Consider the following 13,026-nt stretch of genomic DNA (forward strand, 5'->3'; position numbering starts at 1 on the left):
GTTGAGGTAAATTTCCTGTGTTACTTGCGTGAAGGGGCTTAAAAACCCATTTGAACCCATAACCTCTGTCTCGTTCGCAGCACTTTTCGGAATATCATAAAGAGTACGTGACGTTCCGAAAAAGATTATGAAAGCGAAGCGAAAATCTACGAAATGAATTGTGAAGTCGTGCACTGTAAGTTGGGTCGATTTTTAAGCTCAAAGAACACGATGAAACAACATTGAAGAAAGTAAATGAAATACAAATACTTCACAGCATCTCACGAACACACCTCTAGAGAACTTTGTAAACTTGTCCCGGACTTGTTCCTCAGTTTCTTCCTTCCATACACTTCTTTGACTTGATTTTAAAACTATTAGCTATTTAGGTTTGATTTAGTTATTCGTTTTTCAATAGCCTTTAGCAAAGAAGTCCGAAGTTATTTAGGTGTCAGCCGTCAAGATACGTTGCAAATATTGAGTTTTATACCTTGAATTTCATTATTTCACAGTTTAACCCTTTAAGGCCTATTTCCAACCTCGATGCAACGTGGTCGTTTGTTTTTGTTTCGAACCATCGCTTTTGTTTAAATAGCTCCTCTGATTGGTCAGTTATTTTTACCTTGTCACGTTGTCTCAAAATAGCTTCTGCGTATTCTCCGATGAGTTTGGTCAGCTTGTCAAAATAATTCTGTTTAAAACAGTACTATACGTTTTAATCCGGGTAGGGAACCAGATGAAGGCAGTAAACGCTTATGGATCGGTTGTTGCTAAAGAAGAACACGAAAATCCTTGTGAGTTTATTCCGAGAATATTCTTTCAGTCTACCTACTCCTGGTTTCTTTGTACAAACGACAAATCAAAAAAAGATCTACCCTAGCTCCTGTGTAAATGCACTCACAAACTCAAACTCTGAGGGTCATGACAACCAGCCACTGTACATGCATTTTATTAAAAATAACTTGAACCTTTCACAGCTCGATTTTTCCGCCCACTCAGGGTGATGTTTTTCCTTTCTATCACTTTTTCACTACTCAAAGCTAAGATTAAACTCGGATCACATAGGAATGTGGGGGGAGGGGGTGGGAGAGGAGCGACTACTGTAAGATATACGGTTGGGTGATGAAAAGGAAGAAGAGAAGTTCGCTTATACCAATGAGCGCGGTCGCGAGTATTCGGCAACAGAAATGATAAAAAAGAAAAAAAAAAAAGAAGAAGAGAAGGACATGCTTTAATTAAGGATGAAGTGTTTCAAAACACGCAAAAATAGGTTAGAATTTTGGTTTAATTTTTTAATTTTTTAGGGCAATATCAGGCTCAGTATTAGTGAAATGAAATAAGGGGGTAGGTTCCTAAACAAACTGTGGTGCTGCGTCGATGGGAGAGTATAACAGGGTGATTTAGTCAACCTAGTTGATAATGTAAATTGGCCACCGTAAAGAGTTACAACGCTGACGTTAAGAGCGTTAGCCCTTCGTCAGAGTGAAACGTCTGCCAATTTACGTTACCAACTCAGTTGATAGTGCTAAATTACCCCACTATAAGTCAGTCATAATTTTTATTGACTTTGTTCCTCTTCTTTTATAAAATTCGTTCGTATGGGCCAAGTGTAAATACGTACCAGCGAGAGGTAAACAGCCCTTGATGGAATAATTTCCCATCTTCATGTTTTCATGATTCATGTACAGAAACCCTACTAAGCCCTAAAAGCCATGTGAGTCAGTTCGGAAAGAAGAAATTGTAAACTGAACTGAGGCTCCTCGCACCCGTATCACTAATTGATTACAGTTAACTCCTAACACTTAAACAGCCTTAGTATTTCATAAATAGACAAACGCATTCAAATTTAAAATTACTAAAAAAAGATTTGTATTTAAGGGGAACATCGGTTTACCATCGCTTTACTTCGGTTTAAATGATGCATTGAAGACGCTGAAATGGTAAGAGATATGGTATTGCCTCTAACGAGCCCCTTTCTAAATTATTTGTGAAAAGAATGAGATCGTGGAATGTAATCGAACTTTAAAAAATCAACAAAAAACATTTTTGACATTTTGTCATCTTGACAGTTTGTTTAAGCATAATACTTGCTTAAAAAGAATCACACCGAGTTAAATCCTTAAGTTTGCCTAATGAGTATAAGATCACTAATATCTCTCAATCGCCATAACTTCGAGGGTCTTCCAGGGCGGCTCGGTTACAATGTAATGAGAGACATTCCCTGTCATGTACATAACAACTTCCACTTTCAACTGGAAACAAAATATTTACTAGGTAAGGCAAAAACCATTCAGTACTTAACCAAGGAGACAAAGGATTGTCTTAATATTTAAAAGATAAAGAAAACGATTTAGCTAAAAAATTTTAAGATTAAAAACGAGCGCCCAGTTTCTTCAGTTAGTGCTGCAAAAGACTCCCCATTAGCAACCTGTGAGACGGCCACGTTCGTGAACTTTGTGCAATGATAAAGGGTCAGATGACGTTTGTATTGAAGCCTGATTGCAAGTGATCTTGGCTGACAAATGATGCGTCTTTCTTGAACCAGCGAAGGTAAAACACAAATGCTGCCCCAGCGATTAACGCGCCAAGCAAAAACGTTCCAAATGCCAAAAGGCCAATCTCCCATCCTTTCATACCGTAAGCTGCAAAATGAACAAGAAAAAAGTTATGATTAGTCAAGCGATATTTGATTGTTGTCCGTCAGTCGATAGTTGTTTATAGATTCACAAGGTCGGTGTCTTTTTACTTATTGGTATTTCTTCTAAGGTCCTCTACGATTAGAGGAAAAGCGAAAAAAAACAAGCCACAACCAATTTGACGAACTGCAACGTTTTTGTCACTTAACATTTTAAGGGGAAGATAAACATTTGTGAAATATTAGTAATGCTCTTTCTTTCAAAGAAATTTGTCTGCGTGAACCTCCAATTCCGACTACTACTAAACCATAAATCAGATATGCTGCACAACATATTAAATACGATGAGAGCAGTACTTAAAGGCATCTACAGATCCCAGAGTAAAAAACTCAGCTTAATGTTTTCCTTCGTGTTCTTATCTTCTTCTCACCAACCCCATCTTACCTGTAGTGGTAGTGGTAGTCGTGATGGTCATGCCGTTGCACGATAACTTGGTGACGTCATTTACTGTGGCTAGAATTGTGTCAGTGGTCTTCTGTAGGAACTGAAGCATTTCAGACGTCACATGACTCAGGCTGTCACAGTTTTTGTGGTAACACGATTTCATGTAGCTTCTTTGGTCAGCTGTGTCACTGAGGAAGATGGCGCTCATTGACGGATCATGGTCCCAAAAAGACACGTGATCACTACGTAAGAAATCCCCAAGTAGGTAATATTGCCAAAAGGGGGGGAGTTTTGATGGCTGTCCTTGAAATGGAAGGTTTACTTGATACATTGCAGTTTTGTCCCCGAGAGCTAAGTGAAGGATCGAAAAAGGTAAATGAAAATCACACTATCCTATTATAAAATTAATCAATTGCGGATAAATTTTTAAAAACGGTCACAGCAAATCTTCTTCAACTTGGAAAAATCCGGAGTTATTATAATATTTCGTTTTGGTACATCGCGCGTTCTCTGATCGCTCAAGGAGATTATCGTCAAACTCCTGAAATCCAGACCAGAGAAAGATGCTATTCTCGTCACAAGCGTGGGGCAAATGATATAGATTTGAGACCCGTGAGGAATCGAACCCAGACTCTCGGACTTTATAACCGGAGCCACAGAGACTTTATGGTGATAGCTTCAGATCGATATAGCACTCGTCCTGCCTACTGCAAGGATCTACAACGTCAAATGCGTCATGTGAGTAAATATAACATTCAAAGAAAAATTTACATATCTTAAAATATCATTGCACGACTAAATTTTAAATTTTTCTTCTTTTACGGGCAAACAATAATAATAATGAAAAAAAACTCAATGATAAAATTAGAAGGCACAAGAATTTAATATTACATTCAAGCACCTTCAGATTTAATTGTAGTATTCTGAGCCTTAAACTCTTCTTTATGCTCGTTTAATTGCGATTCACTGATGAAGATCAATCTGTCATTTATCAACTAAAAAAGGCGAATGATTTTATTCTCGTTTGATTTTAAGTAGGGGAGAATGCTACACGAGCATCTGGTAAGGTAAGAAAGCCGAGGCAGACGACCGGATGGCTGCTTACCAGATTTCACTTGACTGTAATGATACCAGAATGAGTTCAGAAGCGCTGCATCATCCACTTGTCGTCCAACCATGGAAAGGAAATCCCCTCGAAACTCGTCCTCTTTGATCTGATGGTAAATTTCTGGTGCGAGACGTTCTACTCCAGATGGGAGAAGCTGCGAATGAGGCGTAGTGTTATAATTGAACATTGTATCCATGATTATCGCTCCCTGAAGCTTTCCGTTTGAGTTTAAGGACCCGTTGTAAAATTGGGTGAAATTTGCGACAAAAGCGCGACTTCCACAGTCGATAGAGCCACAAGCACATTCGGGCACGACGCTTTGGTTGGAACAATCAAATTCCCATTCTTCAAAGTCAAATGCAACGAACATGACGCTGAAACTACGGGTACAGCTGGAGAAATCTGGAAAAAAGAAAAGCAGAAAGTAAAGAGCGTAATAGACCCTTCTTGCGAACCACTGAGGTCCTGTGAAAAAGCCGGCTTTATATATTATACGCGCTGCTGCACCGACGGCGATGCGGAGAAGAAAAGGAAACAGTCCACACCTGCCTGTCTCTCGCTGTTTTACTGATAGTGCCACAACACTAATCAGTACACGCTTATAGATAAAGTGAAAGTAAGATACATCTATTTTGTTGTCTTAGTGTGAAGATCTTCGGCCGAAGATAACAATGATCTTTCAGTTCATCTCTGATCCGGTTTTTTTTTTTCCGTTACCATATTTGTGAGTGTGTGCGAAGCTACCTTCAAGTTGCCTGAGCGCACCTTTTTGTCCATAAACGCAAATAAAACCTTTAAACAGAAAATTCAAAACATCATTCCAAGTAGACAATCACGTGACAAACCATACCTTTGGCGAGCTGCTTAGCAACCTGAAGCATAGCAGCCACGCCTGAGCCATTATCGTCACTACCATGTAAGGTAGTTCGCATCGTGTCGTAATGAGCACCGATCAGAAACAACCTGTCGTTTGGTGAGCCAGCGAGTTTGCCAGGGAGCATTCCGATTATGTTTTCTCCAGTCGCGTACTTAAAAGGGAAGACAGAATTTTCACAAAAAAATCTTAGAATGATTTGAAAAAATACGTGTTTTGCTAGAATGGGTCATCAATTGGCTTGGCCATTTCTTTTGAGGTGAAATGACGGTTCACCTGATCGACGGTCAGACTAACACATTGGCTGACTCACTGACTGTCGTCGAGGCTGGAGAATTGGCCGGGGTGTTCCTGGGCAAGACACTTCATCCCTAACAACGCTTCTCTCCGTTCTGTAGTATAAATGGGTACAGATAAACTATCAGGTACACTTCGGGAGTAACCGTCGGCGATCAAGAGAATATCAATTGTTGATATTCTCTTGTCTACGACGGAATAACTTTACATAAGGGGGGGGGGAGGGGAGGGGGGAAGAGTTAGAAACAGGATCAAGTGATAAGTAGCATCACCAAGTGGGCACTGGGTTTGTGAACAGACGCCGTAATTTTTCAGGAAATAACATCCTGGTCTTCATTATAAAACAATTGACTAAACAAGTAAACTAAGTAAACATAAACCAGAAAACAAAGGATAGTCACCTTTGGATAATCTGGTTCAAATTTTTCAAGCCACGTGACAAGGCCCAAATCCTGGAAAGTTTGATGAATGAACTCCTGCGCTTTCTTCTTTCCTTCGGGATTAGTCACGTGATGTCTGCTATGGTTGAAATGTTTCAAGAAAGCCAATAGTGATTCGGTTCTGTCGCTGTATTCATTTTGAGTGGCATCTGTCAAAAAAAAATTAATTTCGGTCTTTTCAGTACTCATTACAGAAATGCTAACACTACTAATTGTTAGGCTTAAAATGTTTCTGAAACCCGCTAATGCTTACGTCCTTCTTTTGTCAACAGTAGAAGGTAGTGAAAACTCTGAAAATATTATGAGAAAAGCTCACCCCTGCGAATAAAATACCTTTTAAGTTACTATACATATAAACTTTGAATCATATCGTTTGAAATCAGCTGTCCGTTTAATCTTATCATTTGCATTCGACCAGGCGAATAACTATGGATATCTATGGTGGATGTTATGACCTGTCATTCCCTCTTCCCCTCTAGGGGGTAGTTATCGTTGTTATCAAAAATGTCTGTCTGTAATGTGTTTTCAGACATCAACTCACTGTTTCTTCGAAGCTTATATAAAACAATTCGATACATGTGTCGTAAACGGACCACAGTGCGGAATGGTACGGCATCTTGGTAAATGTGGTTGATAAGAAAGTGCCCTTTTTTAATACTTTCTCCATATCTAGGTACAATAATGATGCAAAGAGCAAGAGTGATAGCTGCGAAAGTGAAAATGTTTCTCATTTTGCCGATGGTGATTATGAAAATATTCAGAAGATGCTGGTTCGCGAATCGATTCCTCCAGCGATCAGGGAAAGTGTGTCTTCCCTGACGGAAGTTGTGTTAATCAGATCGGTTCGTCGTGGAGTTTGTTACATTATTAATAAGATACATGAAAAATTACTCAGTTCTGATTGGTTAAGATAATGCAGTTTTCAGGCAGTTCAGTGCAGAAAAGGGTTAATTCGGTGCAAAGAAGTAACAAACCAGTCTGAACAATTCCTTGAACATTTTTGCGCCTTAAGATGTCAAAATATCATTGTATATTACTGTTTTCATCCTACGCGGCGGTTTTGACCGAACGCACGATGTCACTTGCAGGGATTGAATAAATTATTTTTGCATTTGATTCTGCATAATTGTGATAAGCTATCTCGTATTTTTTCATGTATATTATTAATACATAATCACATGATTTTTCTCGTGCACTTTTGAATAAATAAGCACTTGTAAGTTTTTTCAAAGACCACAAATTGCACTCGCCCTACGGGCTCGTGCAATTTTGTTAGTCTTATTTATTCCAAATTGCACTCGAAATCATATGATTACCTATACTGAACGTTTGCGAGCTGATCTAAAGAACTACTTTATTTTGTTTCGGAATAAAACAACAGAAATGATAACAGAAAGAAACGATGACAATTGAGTGCCTTAAATAAAAATGAAAGCTAAGTTTTTCGTTTGTTTCACGATGTAGTCACGTGTGATGTAGATCGCCTCTCACCATGAGTGCCTCTCACCATGATGAACTTCACCAAGAAGATTATATGTCTGATAAGTTATGGGAAGGCATTGGAGGGAGGGGAGGGGGAATGATGATTACTGCAATAGAACCATCTCCCACAGAATCGGCAAATAGCTCCCACCCTCCCTTCCCATGCCCTTTCGTTGTGATGCTTAATTTATGCTGTCTTTCCCGGAAAACGGACTTTAAATACTAAATTTACTCTAGCACCAGTTTCCGAGAAAGCGATTAATGTTATCTTGTGATGCATTTCCGAGAATTTTTCGTGTAAAAAAAATTAATAAATGAATATTTTTAGTACCAAATCAAGGCAAAAGAGAAAGGAAACTAGAACTGCCATCATGCAAATTTCTTATCCAATATTGTATATGAACTGTCTCTGATGTAGCCTCACCGACATATCTTGAGCGTGTTATGAAGCTTTTTGTGTAAATACAAACATCAAATTTGGCACAAATTTACAATAAACAGACTGATTGGGAGCACTTATAGCCTAAGGATGTCAGTTCCTACAGTGAATAAAAGGAATTGAACCTTAGAATAATTTACAACGGTCCAAGTATAAATATTTCAATGCAGTTTGCAGGTTTGCATATTGGTTCCCCAGGAGTAATTTCTGGCGACTATCAATTAGCTTGCACTGAAGCTTTTTTGCCCCATTTTGCCAAGGAAGACAGGATTAACTTTCAAGGACGTAAGAATCTATTCCCTTACTGGCTTGATTGTTTGTGCGAGAATGAGGAATTGTTTCTGTTTATTCCGTTGAATTGTTTGTACGCCAGTTATTAATAACTTATCTGCAGCCGCCGTCCATTTTCATAATAACAGCGTTGCACATGTCTATCATTTTTGTAAGCGTCTTAGAACAAGTGGCATTTAGCATTTTAGTACCTCAGCTGTCATTGTGACAAGGTTGTAGGAGAAGAAGGTGCACTATTTAGTTTAGTGGGGCGAAACGAGACTCGAAAGGTTTAAGGCGAACTCGAACTGTAACAATTGGAACAGGAGCAGAACTCCTGCAGTCCTTGATCGAATCGAATTTTGAAAAAACATTTTCTATTTACCGAAAGCACATGAAAATTAAGACTACAGATTTCGACGGGAAGCTTTAATTTTTTTCGGAAAAGCTCTATTTTGTTGGAAATGTTACTCTCATAGTTAAATTTAGCCAACTGTTCTGACGTTTCCGTGCTCGTGCAACAGGCCAGATAAACACTGAGGGCAAGTTTTGAAATTCTTCAAATAAAATATTAGTTAAGTTACTATATTATATTTTCATAAGAAATGGTGTGAAATCCAAAACAAATGTATAAATGATTAGTTTCGGTTACGAAACTGTTTTGTTGTGTCTGTTGGGGCATTTCAGAAACAGTAACTTATGGTTTTTGTGAAGCTGAACTGATCCGTAATCAAAACTGGCTCTTCGAGTTCTTGCAGTCTTTCGAACAGACAAAGCGGAGAAGGCTAAAGCGGCTGTGTTTTAAAATAAATTCTTAAGATTAATGGCTGTCGACAATTAGCCTTAAAACTAACACATATATTATTTTGCTGGCTATAATTCATTTCTGTGGCAAACATGAGCCCTTATTAACTGATAATTCAAAACCCCTGAGACGCCTGACTACATAAAAGCGGAGAGAAGCGTATGACCAAAAAACGAGCACTTCTAGAAGCTTATTTTCTTTTCTATGAATTTTAAATATAGTTTTTAATCTTCTATAGCTGTGAGGCACTTCTGCTTTCAGCGGGATCACAATCTTGAGTGTATGCGTACGAAGGAAGAGAGATCTGCTAGCCACGTATGACGGAGAACTGCTACCGAATAAACTTGAGATAGCTTACACAGCCAGGTTTTCAGAACTACACTATATTTACCTTGAACTTCAACAGAAACTCGAAAAAAGTTTTAGAATGGAATATGCGACATCTTTCACTACCATAGGAGTCAGTTGAATAGAAGCTGTTACCAAAATCCCTATTTATAAGTTCCGATGAATGCGCGCTGTGTGTCAAAGTTTGGTTCAAAAGAAGGACATAAGCTATTACAAAGGAAAATGCTTTAAACGGTTCATCGACTATTGACAAAGAAAACCAGATTCGCAACAAATCGAAACTTAAATCATGGATATGGAAAATCTTATTGCAAAACTGTCGAGTCAATCCACTAGAGCAGATAATTTGCCAACTGGAACTGAACGTTAATCAACTAGACTTAAAAATGAGAAATCCGCAAGATAAAGAACATTTCTTACCTGTGCGGACAATAGATTGAAGGGCACACAAAACCGTAAGGAACCAAACGCTCGCCATGATATTCGTTGTCTACATTTAAAAAAAAAATAAACAGAAGGCATCTGCATTTTAATTGTATCAATACTCTGACATGCGTTAGCCGATCTCGCGTATTCTTTTTAAGGTGGGAGGGGAGGGCAAAAACGAAGTGAAAGTCTCTCTTGAGACGACAGACTCCTTGACCATAGTACCCTTGGAATGGAGTGCGTTACCCCGTCTTTCTCGGAAAAATTGTTTATTTTTGGCAGCTTTCTGAGAATGTCAGATCTCTGTGGTTGCTATGCCGCTCTGCTATCGGCTCTTCAGGAATTTATGCGAATAATTCACGAAGATGCCATTTTCCCCAAAATTAAATTAAATAAAAACATTTTTATAAGGGATTGCTTTCAATGAAGCCGTGAGTTTCCAGGAATTTGCGTGATGTACATTCTAGATGGCAAAGACTAATCCCGCGACTGTTAATTATTTTCGCCTTGACGCGGTTACTTAGCTGGATGATTACTTTTTAACTAAGTCTCATGGACAAACCAAGGTTAACTTTATTGAGAGAGAAAGATGATCTTAGTTGAGGTAACTTTCCTGTGTTACTTGCGTGAAGGGGCTTAAAAACAAAAGGCATCAACCGGGGATTTGAACCCATAACCTCTGTCTCGTTCGCAGCAGTTTTCGGAATATCATAAAGAGTCCATGACGTTCCGAAAAAGATTATGAACGCCGGAAGCGAAAATCTACGAAATGAATTGTGAAGTCGTGCACTGTAAGTTGGGTCGATTTTTAAGCTCAAAGAACACGATGAAACAACATTGAAGAAAGTAAATGAAATATAAATACTTCACAGCATCTCACGAACACACCTCTCGAGAACTTTGTAAACTTGTCCCGGACTTGTTCCTCAGTTTCTTCCTTCCGAACACTTCTTTGACTTGATTTTAAAACTATTAGCTATTTAGGTTTGATTTAGTTATTCGTTTTTCAATAGCCTTTAGCAAAGAAGTCCGAAGTTATTTAGGTTTCAGCCTTCAAGATACGTTGCAAATATTGAGTTTTATACCTTGAATTTCATTATTTCACAGTTTAACCCTTTTTAAAGGGCCCATTTCCAACCTTGATGCAACGTGGTCGTTTGTTTTTGTTTCGAACCATCGCTTTTGTTTAAATAGCTCCTCTGATTGGTCAGTTATTTTTACCTTGTCACGTTGTCTCAAAATAGCTTCTGCGTATTCCCCGATGAGTTTGGTGAGCTTGTCAAAATAATTCTGTTTAAAACAGTACTATACGTTTTAATCCGGGTGGGGAACCAGATGAAGGCAGTAAACGCTTATGGATCGGTTGTTGCTAAAGAAGAACACGAAAATCCTTGCGAGTTTATTCCGAGGAAGGTGAAAATGTTGATTCAGCACGTTTTCATTCATACATCAATTTTTTTTTCGTTGAAGTTTGTCATCCTTGTTAAATAAGACCGAGGGTCAGTTGAAGTTTCCTGCCCGTGGAGAGGAGCTTGCCCTCGAAAGAGTGGTTAAGTTTGTTGAGCAAATAAGAATTGTAATGCAAACTGTCAGTGTCGCCAGCGTTCCTGCAATGAAGTGACTAAACGTTTGGCTGCCGGACACGGTCTGAAAATAATTAAACGTCCGGCAGTCCGATATTTTTCCATATTTCTCTTCGAAATCCAAAATATTTCTACAAAAATGTTCTACCTTTATTTACAATCCTCAAGTGCTTCCAGGCAGCCAAAATTTCGAATTTGATGTTTTTCGCCAATCCTGTATACAGTCTATACAGAGTACTAAGCCATCTAAGGGTTTGACTCCTATAAACTTTTCAATGGCACGGCTAAACACGGTCCTCAAATAACTTCGTATTTCTCTATGAAATATACCAAGTTTCCTTGGAAAATATTCTACTTTCATTTACAATCCTCAAGAACTTCTAGAAAGTGAAAAAAATTCGAACGTTGTCCGTTTCGCCGACCCCAAACATAGAGTACGAAGAGATCCAAGCGTGACACTTAGAAAATTTTCTTCGGACTCTATCGGACACGATATTCGAATAACTAAACGTCCGGCAGTCTGATATTTTTCCATTTTTCTCTTTGAAAGATACCAATTTCTATTAAGAAATATTGTATCTTTATTTAGAATCCTCAAGTGCTTCTAGAAAGTGAAAAAATTCGAACGTTGTCCTTTTCGCCGACCCCGCTGTACACAGTGTAGGTACAGATCCAAGAAAATATTTTTCTACGGATTCTACCGGACAAAATTTTAAATACTCTAAGGAAACTGTAAAATGACGAATGGCGAATGTATTTACCGTAAAACAGACGACTATATGTCCAGGATGGCTCCCAAGAAAGACGATTTTAGAGGGTTTTCAGTAATCTAGGAATTTCGGTGTTAAAGGAGATTGGGTCGCGGCGTGCGTTGCATCAGGGTTGAAAATGGGCCTTTAAACTCCAAGGATGTGATTGCTTATTTTCCCTCCAGCTGCCACATATTTTCTTGCAAATAAATTGCGAGAATTTGGTGATAGATTAAGAAAAAAATTGCTTCTTGATAAGGTTGAGTATTCCTATGACCTATTTTCTGGATAATGTATGAGTATCATGGGGAGAAGTTACATTTTAATCACATTTGATTGATACTTTTGATCACACAATAAATATTTGACTATCACGAACAAATAGCAACATACCACGTCTTGGGAACCATAACGTTAATCTCAAGACAAAACCAAATGATCTTTACCGCTGATCTAGGAACGCGTAACACTCTCTGTTAGGTTGTCACGTGTCAGTTCCCTATAGATTTTCTGATTTAAACACCATTTATTGGCAGATTTTTTAATATATGATTTACAAACAAGATGGCTTCCTGTCTTTTTTATTACAATTATCGCCTTCTCCTTTTTCTGGTAGCAGCTTCTAATGCTTTTTTGGCGCTGTACCCTGCCACCCCCGTCAACACTCCGGCTGCTATTGCCCTACTACCGGTTGTTATCAAGGCTGGAATAGGAATAACAGCCACAAGCGTAACCAGACCACCACTCTGTCTCTTAATCCGTCTCCTTTTAATTTGTCTTGTTTTTCCTTTGATCAACTTTGATGTTAATCACGGGTGAATTACTCAAGAAATAAGTTCTCCGCCTCCTCCTTCAAAATTCACTAAGTGAAACGGGGATTAAATTTCATTGGCTCGGTTGGAAGTTATATGGGCCCTGTGACTCACCTTCTCACAATCCTCTTCCTCATAATTCTCCGCCTCGCAATTCTTCTCCTCGTAATTATCCTCCTTCTACTCTCAAAACTTCTCATGCATGTGTTTCATATTTTCATGAATGCACAGCTTGTGTTTCATATTTTCATGAATGCACAGCTTGTCTTTTAAGAACAATGTCTAGATCCACTCTTAGAAATAAAGTACTTTGTACGATTGATGAGTGGGATAG

General features: G+C 38.5%; 1 protein-coding gene across 1 annotated transcript; it reads right to left on the reverse strand.

The window, feature by feature from the left end:
• Positions 1-1,288: 1,288 nt before the first annotated feature.
• Positions 1,289-10,490, reverse strand: LOC131796554 (uncharacterized). The gene is made up of 7 exons (XM_059114154.2): positions 10,437-10,490; positions 9,543-9,612; positions 5,740-5,927; positions 5,018-5,195; positions 4,165-4,569; positions 3,060-3,410; positions 1,289-2,621 (listed from the first exon to the last, which is right to left on the reverse strand). The coding sequence occupies exons 2-7, from the start codon at positions 9,598-9,600 to the stop codon at positions 2,452-2,454; spliced, it is 1,350 nt and encodes a 449-aa protein (XP_058970137.2). The 5' UTR covers positions 9,601-9,612; positions 10,437-10,490; the 3' UTR covers positions 1,289-2,451.
• Positions 10,491-13,026: the final 2,536 nt, after the last annotated feature.

Source organism: Pocillopora verrucosa, chromosome 3 (genome assembly GCF_036669915.1).
Source record: "Pocillopora verrucosa isolate sample1 chromosome 3, ASM3666991v2, whole genome shotgun sequence".
Classification (NCBI taxonomy): Eukaryota; Metazoa; Cnidaria; class Anthozoa; order Scleractinia; family Pocilloporidae; genus Pocillopora; species Pocillopora verrucosa.